General features: G+C 37.6%; 1 protein-coding gene across 2 annotated transcripts in view; it reads left to right on the forward strand.

Moving 5' to 3' along the window:
• The window catches only part of LONP2 (lon peptidase 2, peroxisomal), a 104570-nt gene that overhangs the window by 53858 nt on the left and 29628 nt on the right, over nucleotides 1–21084 (forward strand). For both annotated transcript variants that reach the window (XM_046682360.1, XM_046682359.1), the window contains exons 9-11: nucleotides 12859–13009; nucleotides 14749–14875; nucleotides 17415–17548. In XM_046682360.1, the coding sequence (XP_046538316.1) occupies nucleotides 12859–13009; nucleotides 14749–14875; nucleotides 17415–17548 (412 nt within the window). The remainder of the gene's footprint in view (nucleotides 1–12858; nucleotides 13010–14748; nucleotides 14876–17414; nucleotides 17549–21084) is intronic.

Below are 21084 nucleotides of genomic sequence, written 5' to 3' on the forward strand. Positions count from 1 at the left end.
GTATGGTGTAAGGTAATGGTCTACTTTCATTCTTTTGCGTGTGGCTGTCCAATTTTCCCAACACCATTTATTGAAGAGATTTTCCTTTCTCCATTGTATCCTCCTGGCTCTTTTGTTGAAAATTAGTTGTCCATAGATGTGTGGGTTTATTTCTGTGCTCTCGATTCTGTTCCATTGATCTGTGTGTCTGTTTTTATACCAGTACCCTGCTGTTTTGATTGCTATAGTTTTTTGAAATCAGGGATTGCGATACCTTTAGCTTTGTTCTTTTTCCTCAGGATTGCTTTGGCTGTTCAGGGTCTTTTGTTAGTCCATATAAATTTTAAGATTCTTTGTTCTATTTCCATGAAAAATCTCATCGGGACTTTCATAGGGATTGCATTAAATCTGTAGATTGCTTTAGGTAGTATGAACATTTTAACTGTGTTAATGCTTCCTATCCGTGAACATGGAATTTCATGTTTTCTTTTGTTTTCTTTGATATCTTTCAACATTGTTTTCTAGTTTTCATTGTACAAGTCTTTTACCTTTTAGGTTAAATTTATTTATTTCTAGGTATTTTATTTTTTTGTTGTGATTGTAAATGGAATTGTGTTATTGATTTCTCTTTCTGCTATTTTATTATTGGAGTATAGATACAGAACTGATTTTTGTGTGTTGATTTTGTATCCTTTACTGTATTTGTTTATTCTTTCTTATAGTTTTTTAGGGGATTATTTAGGATTTTCTCTATGTAAAAATCATGTCATCTGCAAATATTTTCAGTTTTACTACTTCTTTTCCAGTTTGAATCCCTTTTGTTTCTTTTTCTTGCCTAATTGGTCTGCCTAGGACTTCTAATACCATGTTGAACCAGAGTGGCAAAAGTGGGCATCCTTGTCTTGTTCCTGTCCTTAGAGGGATAGCTTTCAGCTTTTCACGATTGAGTATGAGGTTAGCTGTGGGTTTGTCATATATGGCCTTTATTGTGTTGAGGTACTTTCCTTCTATGCCCATTTTATTGAGAGTTTTTATCATAAATGGATGCTGTTTTGTCAAATGCTTTCTCTCCATCTTTTAAGATGATTATGTGATTTTAATTCTTCATTTTGTTAATGTTCTTTGTCACATTGATTGATTTTCTAATGGTGAACCATTCTTCCATCCCTGGTGTAAATTTCACTTGATTATGGGGTATGATCCTTCTAATGTATTGTTGTATTCAATTTGCTAATAATTTGCTGAGGACTTTTTCATCTGTGTTCATCAGTGATATTTGCCTGTAATTTTCCTTTTTTGTGTTGCCCTTGTCTGGTTTTTGTATCAGGGCCTCGGAGAATGTTGGCTTTCTAGGGTGAGTTAGGGAGCATCCCATCCTCTTCAGTGTTTTGGAAGAATTTTAGAAGGATGAGTGTTAAATCTTCTTTGAATGTTTGGTAGAATTCACCAGAGAAGCCATCTAGTCCTGGACTCTTATTTTTTGTGAGGATTTTGATTACTGTTTCAATCTCTTTACTAGTGATTGGTTTATTCAAATTCTCTCTTCTTGATTCAGTTTTGGGAGATTGTATATATCTGAGAATTTATCGATTTCTCTTAGATTATCCAATTTGTTGGCATATAGCTTTTCATAGTATTCTCTTATAATCCTTTATATTTCTTTGATACTCATTTTAATTTCTCCTCTTTCATTTTGATTTATTTGAACCTTGTCTCTTTTTTCTTAGTCTAGCTAAAGGTTTGTTAATTTTGTCTTTTCAAAGAACCAGCTCTTAGTTTCACTGGTATTTTCTGTTGTCTTTTTAGTCTCTTTTTCTTTTATTTCCACTCTGATTTTTATTATTTCCTTCCTTCTACTGATTTTGGGCTTCCTTTGTTCTTCTTTTTCTACTTCCATTAGATTGTTTATTTGAGATTTTGTTTTGTTTTGTTTTGTTTTATGAAGTAGGCCTGTATTTCATAAACCTCCCTCTTAGTACCTATTTTGTTGTGTCATAAGGATTTTTGTATATTGCATTTTCATTTTCACTTGTCTTCAGTTATTTTTTGATTTCTCCTTTCATTTCTTCATTGACCCAGTAGTTGGTCAGTAGCATTTTGTAGCATATTTGTGACTTTTCCAGCTTTCTTCTTGTAGTTGATTTCTAGTTTCTTACCACTGTGGTTGGAAAAGATGCCTGATATTATTCCAGTCTTTTTAAATTTATTGACATTTGTTTTGTGGCCCGATATGTGATCTGTCTGAGAATTTTCCATGTGCATTTTAAAAGAATGTGCATTCTGCATTTTTTGGGTGAATTGATTAAGTCCATCTGGTCTAATTTGTCATTTAAGGTCAGTGTTTCCTTATTGATCTTCTGTCTGGGTCATCTATCCATTGATGTGATTGGTGTGTTAAAGTCCACTACTGTTAATGTGTTACTGTAGACTTCTCCTTTTGTGTATGTTAATATTTGCTTTGTGTATTTAGGTGCCCTTATGTTGCAGAGAAGAACAAAGGAAACCCAAAATCATAGACACTTAGAAGTGTTATGTCTTCTTGTTGGTTTGTTCTCTTTATCATTGTGTAATGACCTTCTTGGTCTCTTATTACAGTTTTTCTTTAAAGTGTTTGTCTTCTGTAACTATTGCTACCCTAGCTTGCTTTTGATTTCCATTTACACTGAATATCTTTTTACATCCCTTCTCTTTTAGTTTGTGAGTATTCCTTAGGTCTCAAGTGTGTCTCTTGTATGCAGTGTATATATGGGTCTTGTTTTATTAGCTGTTCAGCCACCGTATGTCTTTTGATTGGGACATTGAGTGCATTGATGTTTTAAAGAGGCTATGAGAAATATGTACTTATTGCCATTTTGTTACTTGTTTTTTGGGTGTTTTAAGTAGTTTTTCTCTTGCTCTCTTCCCTTGTGATTTGATGGCTTTCTGTACTGTTATTTGGGTTCTTTTCTCTTTATTTTTGTGTGTTTGTTTATATGTTTCTGGTTTGTGGTTACCATGAGGTTCATACATACGAACCTGTGTAAATAGCAATCTGTGTTAAATTGATGCTCTCTTAAGTTGGACCTCTTAGTAAAAGCCCTAGATTTTTACTCTTCTCCCCACGACGTCTTATGTTGTTTTTGTTTTTGTTTTTGAGGAAGATTAGCCGTGAGCTCACATATGCTGCCAATCCTCCTATTTTTGCTGGGGAAGACTGGCCCTGAGCTAACATCCATGCCCATCTTCCTCTACTTTATCTGTGGGACACCTGCCACAGCATGGCTTGCTGAGTGGTGCCGTGTCCACACCCGTGATCCCAACCGGCGAATGTCGGGCTGCCAAAGCAGAATGTCCGAACTTAACTCCTGCGCCACCAGGCCAGCCCCACGTTTTAGGTTTTTGACATCATATTTTACCTCTCTTAATTTTGTGTATACGTTAACCTTTTATCATAGGTATAATTTCAATACTTTTGTCTTTTGACCTTGATATTAGCAATAGCTAGTTGATCCACTACCTTTACTGTATATTTGCCTTCACCGCTGATTTTTTCTTTGATAATTTTCTTATTCCTATTTGTGACTTTTTCTTTTCCACTGAAATAAGCCCCTTTAACATTTCTTGTAAGTCTTGTTTAGTGGTGATGAACTCCTCTAGCTTTTGCTTGTCTGGAAAACCCTTTCTCCTTCCTGCCTTCCTGAATGATAACCTTGCCAGGTAGAGAGAGTATTCTTGGCTATAGATTCTTTTCCTTTTAGTACCTTGAATATCTCATGCCACTCCCTTCTAGTGTGTAAAGTTTCTGCTGAGAAGTCAGTTGATAGCCTTATGGGGTTTTCTTTGTGTATAACTTGTTGCTTATCTCTTGCTGCAGCTTTCAGGATTCTCTATCTTTAATTTTTGACATTTTAATTATAATGTGTCTTGGTGTGGGCCTCTTTGTGTTCACCTTGTTTCTTTCTCTGTGCTTCCTATACCTGAGTGTCTGTTTTCTTCCTCAGTTTAGGGAAGTTTTTAGCTATTATTTCTTCAAATAAGTTCTCTGCACCCTTGTCTTTCTCTTTTCCTTTTAGGACACCTATAATGCAAAAGTTAGTATGCTTGCTTTTGTCCCATAAGTCCCTCAGACTGTCCTCATTCTTTTTTCTGTTGATCTTGGGTGATATCCTCTATTCTGTCATCCAGATCATTGATCTGGTCTTCTGTGTCATCTACTCTGCTCTCAATTCCTTCTAGTTAGTTTTTCATTTCTGTTATTGTATTCTTTGCCTCTGATTGGTTCCCTTTTATATTTCCTAATTCTTTCTGTGGTTCTCACTGTGTTCATCTTTTCTTCCCAGTTGAGTGAGCATCCTTCTGACCAATAGTTTGTACTCTTTTATCAGGTAGATTGTTTATCTCTGTTTTGTTCAGTTCTTTTTCTGGGGATTTGTCGTGTTCTTTTATTGGGAACGTATTCCTTTGCCTGCTTATTCATTTTACCTATTTCTCTGTGCTTATTTCTGTGTATTGGGTAAATCAGGTATGTCTCCTTGTCTTGACAATGTAGCTTTATGTAGGAGATATCTTATTGGGTCGAGCAGCATGCTTCCCTCTTGTCACCTGTCACAAATCTTCCAGGGTTCTCCCCAGTGTGGACTCCATGTGCCCTTCTGTTGTGGTGGGGCTGCTGTTGCTGCAGGTATGTGAATAGTCTGGGCTGGCCCCCAGCTCGCCAGCTGCTTGTGAGGCCTGGTCACGTATAGCTGCTATAGGCACATTATTGAGTGTGGCAAGCCTTGTGCAGCTGGCTGCAAGGTCTGGTAGTTTACAACTACTGCAGTTTTACTGGAGAGAGACTCAGGCACCCAGTGTGGCTGGCTGTGTGGCACTGGTCAGTGGGACAGGCTTCCAGTGAGACTAGTTGCCTACCACACATCTGTTGCCAGCTTGCTATTGAGGGGCAATCAGGCCTCCAGTGTGAGCTGGCTATTTGGCCCTGCGGTGCACAGCTGTCTCAGTTGCCCTGATGGGTGCCGCAGGCCCCAGTGCAGTAGAATGTAACCATTTCAGGCGTTGAAATGGTTGGTGTGCAAGGCAGATCCCCTGAGTGGCTGTTTGCAAGGGCCAGCAGTGCAAGTCAGCTACTGGCTCACTGACGGGCTCAGCCAGTCCCTGGGGCAGGCTGCCTGGCTGTTCTCAGTTGCCTCAGGTGCTCTAGTGGGCAGGGCAGGCCCCTAACCAACAGGCTAGAGGAAGGATTTCTGTAGCACCTGCCAGCGTTTGTGTCAGCATGGCTGAACTAGGTAACAGTAATGGCTGCCACCATTGTCTCACTCCCTGGGGCATGGGCCCAGCCATCTCCAGCCTCTCTGGGATGCGCTCCCAGCTTTGTAAATGAGGGGCTTACCAATGGACTATGCACTTTTTTGTGTAATGTTTTTGTGCTGATTTTTCAGTCAAGTGAGTCTGTGCATGGGCCTTTTGAGAGCAGGTTTTCCTTTTCCTGGAGTTCTGTAGTTTTCCTGGGCATATTCCCCATTGGTTTTCAAAGCCAGGTATTTTGGAGTCTCATCTGTCTTCTTCTGGATGTTAGGGCTCGGGTGCCTCATGTGGAGCTTAAATCCCGTGCCCTTCCAGGAGATGCTCTGTCCTTTTGAGATTGCTCCCAACCATCAAGTGCTGCAACTAAAGTGTTTTTCCCTCGGTAGGGCTGCATCTCTGCCTCTTCCACTCCTCTCTCTGCTGTCCCATGTTTTGGAGGTTCTTTTCACCCAGTTTCAAGATCTCTCTCAGAGGAAGGTGCTCCACAGGTAATTGTAGACTTGTGTCCATAGGAGAAGGCAAGTTCAGGATCCTCTTACACCATCTTCCAAACTCCTCCTCAGCCTTTAGTATTTCTTTTACTCTGGTCTGTTAGCTACAAATTGTTTACAGTGCTTTTTAATCGGTGAATGTCTTAGTTTGCCTCTCATTTTTGAAGGATAGTTTTGTTGGATATAGAATTCTTGGTTGACAGTCTTTTTTTCTTTTAGCACTTTGAGTATATCCTTTTACTGCTTTTCATCCTCCATGGTTTGTAATGTGAGGTCAGCTGTTAATCTTATGGAGAGTCCCTGGTACTTAATGAAAGCAATATTTTTTCTTGTCACTTTCAATATTCTCTCATCATTGACTTTTGACAGTTTGCTTATGATATGTGTAGGTACAAATGAATATCTTAGTTTACTTAGTGTTTATGTAGCTTCTTAGATGCGTAGATAAATATTTTTCATCAAATTTATAAGTTAAAGGCCATTATTTTTTCAGATGTTCTTTATGCCTTTGTCTCTTTCTCCTCTCTTGCTCTCTCATTATTATTACGTTGGTGATCTTTATGATGTTCAATAGATCTCTGAGGCACTATTTGTTTCTTTGCATTTCTTTTTCTTTCTGTTCCTCAAACTGGATAATCTCAATTGAAATATCTTTAAGTTCATTGACTCTTCTGCCAGCTGAAATTGCTGTTTGGCCCCTTTTGAGAATTTTTCACTTAAATTACTGTATTTTTCAACTCATAAGATTTCTGTTTGCATCATTTTTTATAATTCCTGTTTATTAATATTCTCTATTTGTTAGGACATCATTCTCATAGTTCCCTATAATTCTTTAGACATGGTTTCCTTTACTTTTTGCTTTTTAATTGTGGTAAAATACGCATATAACATAAAATTTGCCATCTTAACCATTTTTAAGCGTTCAGTAGTGTTAGGTATATTTACATTATTGTGCAACCAATCTCCAGAACTTTTTCATCTTGCAAAACTGAAACTCTGTATTTATTAAACAGCAACTCCCCATTTCTTCTTCTGTCAGCCCCTGGCAACTACTGTTCTCCTTGTTGCTATAAGTTTGGCCTGTGTATATACCTCACAAAAATGCAGTCAGACAGTATTTGTCTTTTATAACTGCTTGTTTCACTTTACGTAATGTCTTCAAGGTTTATCCATGTTTTAACATTATATGTTGAACATATTTATAATAGCTGATTTAAATCTTTTTCTAAGAAGTCTAACATCTGGGCTTTCTCAGTGACAATTCTATTCAGTGCTCTATTTTTTAAAATTTTACTGTTTTTAGACCATACTTTTGTGTTTCTTCATGTCATATAATTTTTTGTTGAAATTCAACATATAAAGTATCATAATTATATTTAAATAATACCATTAGATCCCTCCCCAAGGATTTGTTGTTTTTATTGTTGCTGTTTGTTCATTGATCTTCCTGCTCTCATTCCTTAAAGTTGATGTATTTTGTCATGCATGGCTACTGAAGTTGCTCAGTTTGTTTAGTGCTCAGCTAATGACTAGACAGAGATTTTCTTAAGCGCTTGACCCAATAGGTCTCCCACTTTTTGCCAGGGGCTCTTCGTGTGTGTGTTGAGGCATGCCTTTGATGCTCAGGTAGATAGTTGACAACTCTGCCTCAGCATTCTCTTCTTGCTTTTGCACAGCCTCAGTGTCTACCAGAGGTGAGTTTTCAGGGCTTTCTCAGATCTTTGCTGGTCATGCTTATAGAGCTATACATTCGCATGACCTTCTAGATTCTCAGGAACACTGCAGAGCTTTTTAAAGACCCCCATGAATATCTCATTCCTGTTTTTTCTTTTAAGTTTTTTGATGAGCCTCTTGTTAGTCCCAGCTGTTATTGTTGCCTCTGGCAGCTACAGTGTTAAACAGTTCTACTGATTGTTTTTGACAAATGCTCTGGGTATAGGGCTGTTCACACAGAGTGTTCTCTGAGTCAGGTCAAATAAAAATAGATCCTGAGAATGGAGCTTTTCCAAAAAACTGCCAGACAGGTCAAATAGTGCTCATTCTCTGAGGATGGGACTTGTGGGGAGCTCTGATCCTGTTCTGCCTCCTACAATGGGTGTGAGGTTGGTTGGTTCTCAAGGCTACCGTGAACTTGGGAGAAGGGGCAAGAGTAAAGCAAGTTAAAACACCACAAAGCTTGCTATATTTCCTGAGATTCAGCTATTATTTTTGAATAAACATTCCTCATATTGTTACCACTTAATGTCTACAATTCTGAAAAAGTTGATTTTGATAGTTTTTGCTAGTGTTCTCATTGCTTTTTGTAGGAGCAGATTTTCAGAATTCCTTACTCTGCCGTTTTAGAAAGTATTTCCTTCTACATTTAGTTTTAATCGTGTACTTACTAAATTCATTCTCACTTCTGATTCTCTTGATTTGTCTGCTGTTCCGATGGAGTCTATCTTCAGGCTACCTTTTTCAAGGATTTGTTTGCAGGTTACAGTTTGCGGCTTTTTATGTTTGCTGAGGTCTGTTTATTGTCTGCATCAGTAATCTCCATCTAGTTTGTTCATGTATCCCATCACGAAAAACTTTTGAAAGCACATCCCTATGGATATAAATATATACATAATAAGGCTGTATTAGTCTGCGAAGCTGCCATAACAAAATGCCCCAGACTGGGTGGCTTAACAAAAACAGAAATTTATTTATTATCTCTAAGTTCTGGAGGCTGGAAGTCCAAGATCAAGGTTGGCACTCTGATTGCTCCTGCAGTCTCCCTCCTTGGCTTGCAGTCTTTTGTGCCCTCACATGGCTTTTTCTCTGTGCTCACGCCTTCCCCTCCTCTCTCCCCCTCCTTATATGTTTTTGTTTTTTCTTGAATGCTGCAGTGGGTATTGCTATTGGTTTGCTAGAGGAGACTCACGTTCTTTTTTTGGTGAGGAAGATGGGTCCTGAGCTACCATCTGCTGCCAGTCTTCCTCTTTTCTTTTCTTTTCTCCTCAGAGCCCCAGTGCATAGTCATGCATCCTAGCTGTAGGTCATGTCAGTTCTTCTACGTGGATGCTGCCACAGCACGACCTGACAAGCGGTGTGAGCTCTGCACCCAGGATCTGAACTGGCAAACTCCGGGCCGCCAAAGTAGAGCGCATGAACTTAATCACTTGGCCATGGGGCTGGCCTCTCTCTCCCTCTTCTTAGAAGGACACCAGTCATATTGGTTTAGGGCTTCACCCTTATGACCTTATTTAAACTTAATTTCCTCCTTTAAGGCCCTATATCCAAATAGGCACATTAAAGGGACACATTTCAATCCATAAGAAAGAACATATATGTAATATAAACATATATGTGCCACAGTACTAATATTATGTACTTACATATTTAATACACTCAGAACAAATTTTAAAAGCTAAGATAGTTATATTTTTAGTGAAAACAATGTATTCCAGTTAGATAATTGTTTTTATTTCATAAAGTGGCTTTCAAAGCTTTTCAGAAATAAAAGCATCAGCTATCAGTTTCTTGTTGTTCATATTGTTGCCTTTATTATCTTTAATGATATTAAGTGAAAAACACTTAATCACACATGCATGGGCTGCAGTGTGCTGTAATTACAAGTGAAAGCAGATAAGTGAGGACCCCACCGTCAGCCATTTCTCATTATGGAATCTCCGCTCTCTGAGATGTGTTCCAACAAGGGCATTTCTTCTATTTTGTATATGAAATATTTGTAAAAACTAATTTCTTTCTGGTGTTCATAGATAAAGGTGAATATATATACTAATATTTTCTGCATGCACTTCGGTGGGCCATCTTAAACATTCCACTTTTGTAACCACTGTTCTAAACACAAAATACAAGTGTAGTCACCATTGGGTAGTGGGTTCACAGATGTTCATTTTGTTATGTTTCATGTTTTATGTATGTCATACATATTCTTTATATTAAAGATTTATAACTATTTTAAACTAGTCATAATATTGCTTGAAAATTCCGTAGGCTAATATTATTCTAATAACGTTCTTTCATTTATTGCGCAAGAGGAGTCTAAGCCTTTTCAGTCTATCGTATTGGCTCTTCTAGGATATTTCCTTGGTTATTTCTTTAATGTAACCTATTTTACATTTGGGGGGACCTCTCCTTTAGTTATACTGATTGGCTGTGTATTAGATATTTTTATTTTGTCCATATCTCTCCCCTACATAGTTTTAGTGCCTTTTTTTCTTATTTGTCATTATCACTGATTTAAATTTCTGTAGTATTAATCAACATTCAGAGTTGATTTTGGTTTTTTTATTTTACTTTATTTATTTATTTTTACTTTTTGTTGTGGAAAATTTCAACCGTAACAAAAGTAGAGAAAAGTATACAGTCATGTGCCGCCTGACAGCCTTTCTGATCAACGACAGAATGGATATTCGATGGTGGTCACGTAAGATTAGTACCATCCGGCTTAGGTGTACAGTAGGCTGTACCATCTAGGTTTGCATAAGGACACTCTGTAACGTTCAGACAACCATACGATTGCCTAATGGCACGTTTTTTCAGAACATAGCCCCTTCATTCATTGATGTGTGACCGTGTAATGCACTGCACAAACTCGTTGCCAAGTGTTAACCGTTATCATCTCATGGACAATTTTGTTTCATCTATTCCTACCCATTCTCCCCAACCCAACTCCTTTTTATTTTGAACCAAATTCCAGACGTATCTTTTCATAAATATTTTAGTATCTGTAAAAGATAGAGACTTTTAAAAATATGTAACCATAATATTATACCTAAAAATGATAGTTATCTAGTCATCTGTAATGAGTGGAGTATATTCCTGGATTGCCTACAAACATCTCTAGTTCTTGTCCTGCCAGAAATGATAATTGAAGAACAATTCTCAGTATGTGCCCCTCCCCATAGTTTACCCCGCCCTGACTTCACGTTCCTGAGAACAACGTGTCCCATCACAGCTGTTCCCATTCCCGGTCGTGCTCTGTAGTAGGAGTGACAGCCCCAGGATTGATGCAGAGAGAGCTTTTAACGAGGAAAAGAGGAAAACAGTGCTAGTCACTCTTGAAACAGCTTCTGTATGTGGATAATTGGGCCGTGGAAGCCCTGGCTCTAAAGTTTGGGGGGGAAAGTAGAAGTTTGATGGCTAAAAAATTCTTACTGTAATTTTGTCCCTCCATGGACTCACCAGTTTACCTTAAGATTTCATCTGAGTCGTATTTACTAGACGTTATTCTTGTCTGGCAGGCAATTGACCGTATTTCTGATGCTATGCAAACTCTATGTATCTTTTGTGTTTTTCAAAATAAAAGATGGAGGCAGGCAAATTGGGCATCACTGGTCTTCTCTCTTCATAACCTAGATGTCCTGTGATGCATTTTAAGAGACCTCATTCATAGTTCAGAAACATTGCTTTATTAATTTCCCTTCTTTTTTTAAACCCTAGTGTCTTAAAATTTTAAGGGAAAAACATTATTTTACTTGGACAGGTCTGACAGCCATTTCTAAAACGTATCCAACATGTATGTATTAAATTTAGTTAGAGCCACTAAAGGATAGATTTTTATTTAAAGTAGTTAATGGGTTTACCTAAGATCGCCTTATTTTCCGTAGATGGATCAACAGTTTTCAGATAATTCATAGACAGTAAGATTAGTCTTAAACAGTTCTTTACTGAAGCTAATTGGAATTGTCTTTGATAACTTGAAAGTTCCTTATTTTTATAACATGAAGCATTATTAAGTCTTGTGAAAATATGAATAGTAGAATTTCTGGGCATTGTATTCTAGATAAACACTGAGTTTCTGATAATAATGCATGTTGAACAAAGTTCAGGGTTCTCTGTCAAGGGCTTTGAATTAAGGCTAACTTGTGAACGTATTTAAATTAAGTCAAACTTTGGAAAGGGAGTCAGAAGCAAGGAAACGCTGATTATGTAATAAAATTGTGATTGGTAAGTATTTTAGTCATTTTACTTCTCTTTGGAAGTATGTCAACCCTATTTATATCTGTAGTAATCTAATGTAAGTGAAAGTGGTAATATGGTAAAGGGTTAGAACATGTGGAAGGCTCTTGGTGACTTGTTTAAAGTCCTGTGTAGGCCTCTCCTCAGTGAAGCCTGCAACTCACAGCATTTGAACAGTAACCTAAAGAAGATATAGTCTCCTTAATGTACAGTTGTACAGCATTTTAGGAGCCTAATCAGTAAATTATCTAATTTATCCAATTAAAATCCTCTAAGTGATACTGATATTTTGTTCATTATAAACAGAAAGGTTTTGCTTTAAGGCTTTTTTTTTTTTTTCTGAGGAAGATTAGCCCCAAGCTAACTACTGCCAGTCCTTCCCTTTTTGCCGAGGAAGACTGGCCCTGAGCTAACATCCATGCCCATCTTCCTCTACTTTATACGTGGGACACCTACCACAGCATGGCTTTTGCCAAGCGGTGCCATGTCCTCACCTGGGATCCGAACCAGCAAACCCTCAGCCACCAAGAAGTGGAACGTGCGCACTTAACTGCTGCGCCACCAGGCCAACCCCTAGGGCATTTTTTAAAAGTGACTGTTTCTTTGTGCTGTATCAGAATATGGTAGCATAGTAATTTTTACTAGTTTACTCTTGTTTGGAATTCCGCTTTCATTAAAGTCTTTCTGGCCTTTCTGATAATGTTTGAAGAGGAATATACTAATTACTATTTTACCTCTTACTAAGAATTTCAGAATACTCTGCACATTTATTTTACATTCCTATAGCAATTAAGAGAAGGTGTGTCACCAAGAGGGAAACTGATTCTGCAGGATTGGTAACTTCTTTATGGACACACAAGGAGTCATTAATAAATAGATTTAAGAACAGAGCTTGAAAGGGTAATTTTTGCTTCTCTATGCTTTTATATATTTTCAAAAATTTTGACATTGAATATGTTTCTGTTTTTCAAAAAAAGTATTCAGATTGTGGGGAATGTAAAAGCGATGCTCAGGTTTTAGTGTTATCCCCATGTTTCCCAAACTAACTATATCAAGCAGAAATATCAACCTTGCTAGAATGTCTTGTGTGTTTTAGTTTATACAGCTTTCTATTGGAACTACTTAATTTGTTTAAATGTTTATTGTTCTCCCACAGGTGTTGGATCCCGAACAAAACCATAACTTCACAGATCATTATCTAAATGTGGCCTTTGACCTTTCCCAAGTTCTTTTTATAGCTACTGCCAACACCACTGCCACTATTCCACCTGCCTTGTTGGACAGAATGGAGATTATTCAGGTGCCAGGTACTTGATTCATAAATAAAGTCATTATTTCATTTTTCTTGCCTTTCTGAGCATAACCCTAAATATTGGTCAAGCTGTGGAGTTTTGAGTAAAAAGTGGATTCGTCAGTGTATGATCTTCACAAGTTCTGACTGGTGTATGAACCAGCTTTTATGTAGATTCAAAGTCTGGAACAACAAAATTTTGTTTTTGTGTGTGTTTATTTTAACCGTGACCAGATAGACGTATGTTTATGTTCTGATTTTTATGGAAATCCAAACGTTCTTCTTTGAAGCAATTTGTAAAATTACAGATAAACATTACTTATTTATTTAAAGTGAGTCTCTAAAAAGCGAAAATAGATCTTTACGTGGTCACTTTAGCTTCCTGTCTATCAGATTTTGAAGTTTTTAACATCTCTTGGAAAGTCTGATCGTTTATTCTTATTAAGAGGCTGTTCCTAAAGAGTAGCTGAACTTGCTTTTGCTGACAGCTGGCCTCACTTTTACGTAGACGTGCAGAGCACAAAATTCCTCTTCTTTTTTGTTTGATCTGTCAGGTAGTTATATATATTTTTTCCACCATGCCTTCTCTTTCACTGGAGTGTGGAAAATGAAGTTCTTTAGTTACTAATAGTGAATAAATCCCAGTGTTTTCACCTTATTTTAATTGCTCAGAATTATTTTTCGCTAGAAGAGATCAAATAACAGTGGGTATTTGTTAAAATGAAAATAGAGTAGAACCTAAATATATTTAGATATTGGTAATATTTAGAAATAGATAATATATATTTCATATTTCTCTGAAATATATTTTTATTACCAAGTGAGTGATAGTTGGATTTCTTAGTTATATGTGAGCCCTACAGTTTCCTGTATTTAGTTTTAAAATATGGTGGAGTAAAAAGATTGCTTTGTGGATATTTATAAGGCTAAAATAAATAAAGTAATGAGACCCAATTGCTTGGAGACTTCAAATTAAGGGAGAAAATCCATAAAGTACACCAATGTGAAGTGAAGTAAGCAGGACAGCTGCTCCAGAGGCGGACATGTGATGCCACCTTCTTCCTTCCTGGGGAGTGTGCGCATGCTTTCTTCTAAGACTCTGCTTCTTAAATGGAAAGGAGGCAATTATTTCAGAGAGAATTTTGTCTCTCTCTCTCTCTAAATATATACGTGTGTGTGTGTAGAATATATAATATATATAAATTATATGTATAATTGCAACATGTAGAAGGAAAAACCTTTTATAGGGACATCCGGGTTTTTGTTTGTTTTGCTGCTGAAATTATCGTCAGAGTTCTGGAAATAGCTCCTTTGCAGCTCTTCCTTTGGAACTCACTGCTTATTTAATTGAAGTGTTTGTTGTCCTTCTTGTAAGTTTTTTCAGTTATGTATCAAATTATGCTAGAGAAAAGGGATGTATTGTTTTCCTATTAAATAAAAAGTCACATTTGAGTCAAGGAGATAATTATTTCTAAGGTCTGACTGAGATTTTTTTTCTCTTTGAGAGATATATCATTTAATCAAAAGACTTCCAAACACTGTTTAGTAAATGCTAGTGTTGTTTGTGAAAAAATTGGAATTTTAGCAATTATTGACTGGAGATGAAATTTCTTTATTCTGATTATAATCTTAGTTGAAGTAATACTTAAGTTCATTCTAAATCCAAGATCCATTGAGTCTGCAGACTACCGTTGCATAAGCCTGGTACTGTGGATGCCATGTGCTGATTACACAAGAAGAACCCTTCTTTTCCAGGGTACACACAAGAGGAGAAGATAGAGATCGCCCATAGGCACTTGATCCCAAAGCAGCTGGAGCAACACGGGCTGACTCCTCAACAGATTCAGATCCCTCAGCTGACCACTCTTGACATCATCACCAGGTTGGTCAGCCATCCTGAGGCTTCATTAACGTTTAAGTCTGAAAAGGAGATTAATTTACTGGCAACCCCTAGCATCCATTTCTGTCTCTCCAACAGATTCCCAGCAAGCATTTACCTAACTGTTGACTGACACAGGGCTCTGGATTAGGCAGAAATTCACAGGGAAAGCATTTAGAGTATCTTCATCTCTAAGGACTTTAGTTGAGCCAGAATTTCAGCTTTTGCATAATAGCAATATAAGGGATTAATTTGATAAATTAAGAACCAAAAACATGGAAAATATTGAGACACCTTTAATGCCCCAGGGTCTTAAAAGTTGAATTCTCTTACGAAGTAGATGCTACTTTGAGACATCTGTTTTAAGTATCTCAGATTTTCTTTTCTTCTCTTTGAGAGATTTAAAAAATCCTTCGAGTTTTCATCTTCGAAATGAACACTGGAACGATAGAGAAGGCACTTTCCCAAGTTACCTCCCAAGTGCTTAAGCCTGTGACAAGGAGTATATAAATTATCCAAGTAGAGTGTTGCTTAGTCTAATTTATGGATTGCATGTTTGAATGGAAAATATGCCCTGTTGAGAATTCGTGTCTACAGTAGCCTCTTAGAGTTTTCCTGGCTCAGCATTGCAGATCCGTTGCATCATCTGGCAGATTGGGTCAGACTGCCAAGCGCTCCTCATGCAGCCCTTCCCCAGGAACGGCTGTTTGCAAGAGAAGTGAAGGGTCTGTCCGTTTTGAACTTTGACATGCAGTTTGCCCAGGCAGACTGCTGTTTGATCGAAGCCACCTTCTTGTGGAAGTCTTTTATTTAAATTTATCTACAAAATAGTAAGACTAAATTTTACCTGGGAGTTCCTTTTCTTAACTTGTGATTTACTGTGTGGATAATGCCAGGAAAAATAAATTCAGTGATTTATATGTCAAAGTCTTCCAACAATATCCTTATTCTAGATAACACCCCTGATGCTTTTGGGTAACTTTCAACAAGTCACTTAATCTTTCTAATAGCTTCCCTATGTGTAAAATATGAGTGATAAAGAAAAATATCCATAGCTTTGAATCTAAATAATAATGACTCGGAAGGGTTGTCATTATTTGTATTTCCCAGTTGTTGCCTGGAGAACTATTGTTTTTATATACTTATTAGCTCAGAACATCAGATATTAAAAGCTGTGGATATCAGGAAATTTCTCTAAGCAGTTTTAATATTTTTAAAAACAGCACATGATTTGCTCCTCCAGGCAAGTTTTAGATATTTAGTGAGTTACCAAACTTAGGACATAGTTTTTCCTCTTTTGATGTGTTTTCATCTTTTTGTGCGTCACTGTCATAGACCCATAATGTTCGGGGGGCGGGGAATCTTAGAAGTCATCCATTCCTACGTACCTCCCAGTGTAACTAGCCTACTTGAATTCTTCCAGTCCTAGAGTGCTTACTGCTGACTACTTCTTGGTGAGTAAATAAAATTGTTATAAAGATAATCTTTGGGGCTGGCCCCATGGCCAAGTGGTTAAGTTCACACACTGAACTTTGGTGGCCCAGGGTTCGCCAGTTTGGATCCTGGGCTCTGACCTACACAGTAAACCCAGGCTACTGAAGCAGAGTGTGCCAAACTTAACCACTAGGCCAGAGGGGCTGTCCCCACATAGAAGTTTTTTAAGACAGCTCTGCCTAACCACATTTAGAGTATTTTTCACAAAAGCACAATGCTTGCATCCCTTAGCATTCTTACTTTCTTTAGAAGTCTATAATGGAAAGATGCTGAATGGAGGTGATTAGCATATTTCCTAGTAAAAAGTAGATTTCTGCCTCAGATTCTTCTTTGATTTAGTTGGAAAAATTTTTTTTCTGATTTTTTTCCAGCAATATTTCAAGTATAATAAATTATCTAGAATTTTCTTAAATTGACCAATTTTGTTTAAGAAAGCTTTGCACATGTCATCAAGGAGTAAATGATGTTTGATGTGCTGCCACATTTATATTGGCAATATAAATGAGGAACCAAGAATTCATTTCTAAGTATAGTGTAATAGTTCAAGATAATCTGTATAAAGGGAGAAGTTGTAGCTGAAAATACATCTGAGTATTTAAGAAATAACGCTACTTCAATGAAAAAACTTGAAAAGTAATGAACTTTTAATGTACACTGTTTCTTTAGTATAAATGTGAATCACATTACTTATGTCTATTTTTACAGGTGGTGTTTTGCCAAAAGTAATGTATTTTTCTTTTTCTTTCTTTCTTTGTGGGTTTTTTTGGGTTTTTTTTGTTTTTGCTGGGGAAGTTTAGCCCTGGGCTAATATCTGTTGCCAATCTTCCTCTTTTTTTTTTTCTGCTTGAGGAAGATTGTCCCTGAGCTAACATCTGTGCCAGTCTTCCTCCACTTTACATGTGGGTCAGTGCCACAGCATGGCTGACAAGTGGTGTAGGTCCATGCCTGGGATCTGAACCCATGAACCCGGGCTGCCAAAGCAGAACATGCTGAACTTAACCACTACACCATGCGGCCAGCCCCAGTAAAGTGTTTTTCTTTATGACAGGTATACCAGAGAGGCAGGGGTTCGCTCTCTGGATAGGAAGTTTGGGGCCATTTGCCGAGCTGTTGCTGTGAAGGTGGCAGAAGGACAACATAAAGAAGCCAAGTTGGAGCGTTCTGATGTGACTGAGGGAGAAGGTCTGTGACCTTGATCTGGTGCTCCCAGGCTTCGTGGTGAGGAGTGAATGGCAAAAAAAGTTGGATGTGGAGGGATGGTGTTGGGTGGTCCTTGGAAGAGTGGCACATACTCCACTAGTAAATGCACCCAATGAGTAAGTAGTAACTTAAGGTTTTATGTATTTTATCACGAAGATTCTCTTTTACAAACACTACAGAGTTTTAGCTGGAATAATACTCAGTATTAATGCTTTCAGGATACAGTAAACTTTTTCAGATTTCTAATGATGATACATTTTATGTATGGGTTCTAGTTTTCTTTTTTCCTTCTGATCCAGATTGTTAAGCTTTCAGTATTTATAGCATAGAAGGTTATTATAACAGTAAAAAAAAACAAGCTGTCCAATTACTGCAAGGGCAAATCTTTGTACTTTTGAGTAGCTTCATATGTAATAATTTGGTTTTCTCACACATTTTCTTTGATAAGTACACAATTCAAATGTAATTTAAATTATTCTTAAAAGAAGAATTGTGGAGGTGGTGACTGGGAAAGAAAGGGGAGGGTTTTATTACTAGAATTAATCAAATGTGGATATTTCCTTTGGTACCCGGTTAAAATGTTTGAAGTTGTTGCCTCACGCCTGTGTGGGGTCTCAGTTCATCACCCCATGCTGCTACGTGGGTCACCAAAACTTGCCTTAACAAACATGACTTGAGGAGTAGGGAATTGAAGCTTGGATATGGATGACCCTCCTGCCCCCGTAGACAGTAAGGTTTCCATTCTCTCTGGCCTCTAAGAGTTTATTACTTCTTGTCCATCCACTTTATCTTCCACAATGTCATGAGCATCTCTTATCAGCTGTTTTCTTCTAGGTTATTCTTTTGTTTTTGTAGGTTTATGCTTTTTGTATTTCTTTATTTTTTTTGAGGAAGATTAGCGCTGAGCTAGCATCTGCTGCCAGTCTTCCTCTTTTTGCTGAGGAAGACTGGCCCTGAGCTAACATCCATGCCCATCTTCCTCTACTTTATATGTGGGACGCCTGCCACTGCATGGCTTGATAAGCAGTGCCTAGGTCCACAACCAGGATCCGAACCAGCAAACCCAGGGCTGCCGAAGCTGAATGGACAAACTTAACTGCTGTGCCACCTGGCTGGCCCCTATTTTCTTTATTTCTTGCTTGTCATTTTAATAGGATTTGGAGAGGAAATTTAAACACATGTTCAGACCACCATTCTCAGGAATCTGAATGTTTAAAAAGTGTCTAGGTGAGTGATAGCCAATCAAGAATGGAATCACTCTAAAGGGGCACATATGTCTGGTGACGGATAGAAACTAGACTATTGGTGGTGTAGATGATGCAGTCTGTACAGATGCTGAAATGTAGTAATGTACACTGGACATTTACACAATGTTATATGCCAATATGACCTCAATAAAATAATAACAACAAACAAACACATAGGTAATAGATTGGTGGTTTCCAGAGGGTAAGGTGAGAGTGGAGAGGGCAAAGGGGGTAAAAGGGCGCGTGTGTATGGTGATGGATGGCAGTTAGTCTTTGGGTTGTGCACACGTGTACCTACACAGAAATCCACATGTAATGATGCACACCTGAAATTAATATTATAAACGAATGTTACCTCAATTAAAAAAACTAAGAAAAAAAAGGAATGGAATCATTGGTGTATGGAGAACTGAGCTGTCTTTGCCTTTTTTCCCTTTCTAAATGTAAGGGCTAGCTCCTCTTGAATTTCCCCGTTTCTTTTCTTAGAACCCTCCTTGTACTGTGCCCTCAAGCAACTGAGCCTGTGTCTTTTTGTTCTTGTTTGTGATATATTAGAAGGGCAGAGCCGGCCTGGTGGTGCAGCAGTTAGGTGCGCACGTTCCGCTTTGGCAGCCCCGGGTTCTCTGGTTTGGATCCCGGGTGTGGACACGGCACCACTTGGCACGCCATGCTGTGGTAGGCGTCCCACATATAAAGTAGAGGAAGATGGGCATGGATGTGAGCTCAGGGCCAGTCTTCCTCAGCAAAAAGAGGAGGATTGGCAGATGTTAGCTCAAGGCTGATCTTCGTCAAAAAAAAAAGGCAGAGAGTGAGATGTTTATCTAGTTAACACATTTTGAAAATTGTGTTTAGGATTAGATGGTGTGTTTTGGAATTTATAATAGTCCCTTGAGGGATTTGATGTGACAGGAGACTTTCAGAATTGTGCAGTGCTTAATGTTTATACATTCATCCGTTAGCATTTTTCTAATAATGTCTGTGATCCTGTTAGCTATTTAAAGGTAACCCAGAAATATTCAAGAACTTGTTCAAACAGCTTGTGAACTGTGAGAACATGCGGTTCTTCATGATAACATTTATTTGGTTGTTTTTTTTAAACCATAATTCATAGAACAAATCGTAAATGATAACATAGTTAAGGAGATTTGGGTAGTTAAGATACTACCTAGGAGATACAGATGAATAAATAATTAGGGTAAATACTTGTGTCTTGATGATTTTGGTTGTAGTTCTGATTAGAAGCTCATGGCCTCCAGGCCGGTTCTAATATTATAAGATAGCCTTGAGTCACTATAAATGACTCTTCTCGAGATTTTAGTACGATAAATGCTGAATTGGTGTGTATGACCTCAGCCAAGCCAAAAGAAAACTGTACCAAAAAGTCTATAATAGGTTTTCATGCCGCACAGTTCAAATGGAGCTAACTTAGTAATGAAAGTTTCTCATTAACAAATGAATTACTTAAAATTAGAGTATAAAATAAAACAGTCGTTTTAGGATTTTTTTTTCTTTTTAGGAATTTTAAGTAATGCGGTGAGGGAGTTATTTTTAATGTTAAAAATATTACTGGACTTAAACTTGCTGCCAGGAAGAAAAGTCATTTCAGGCCACAAGCTTCAAAACAGGCAGAAACTTCCAGCGTGTCGAACAAACTTTCTGGAGTAGGCCCAGAAACGCTGGTCTGTGAACACTTCTCTTTGTATTTGTGGGGTCTTAACTGGCAACTCAACAGAACAAATAATACCAGAGTTTAAAAGGCAGGTGAGATTTATAGTGATCCATGTTAGAGGAAGAATGTTTATGGTTTCGGTCACTTACCTGTAAAAGTGTGGGAATTATTTCATGAAAGCAGTGCTGCCTGTGTTTTCTGTATGTTGTTGGTGTATTCTGATTTGCCCTTTTTCTTGCTGGGATATTAGTTGGGTTGAGAGATATAAATGTGTGGCTAAAGTTTTATTCTGTTTTTTGCCTGCCTTTGGCCAAGGACACAAATGTTCATATATTCCAGTTTGCATGCATACTTGGATGTTTCTCTCTAAGGAGTTAGGGAAATGGCCATTTGTTCAAGTACCGTATATGTCCATTTAATATATAGGAAGATTTTTTTCTCAAACGTTATTTTCAGCAAAGAAGGATTTGTATTGTAATCAATTTTTATGATGTCTCTTAGCCTATTATTTTTCAAAAATACAGTATTTATTAGAGAAGCCACATTAAACTTAACGAATCTCAAGATATTACTTTCCTACTATTCTCGCAGAAGTCACTTGA

This window comes from Equus quagga, chromosome 13 (assembly GCF_021613505.1).
Source record: "Equus quagga isolate Etosha38 chromosome 13, UCLA_HA_Equagga_1.0, whole genome shotgun sequence".
Classification (NCBI taxonomy): domain Eukaryota; kingdom Metazoa; phylum Chordata; class Mammalia; order Perissodactyla; family Equidae; genus Equus; species Equus quagga.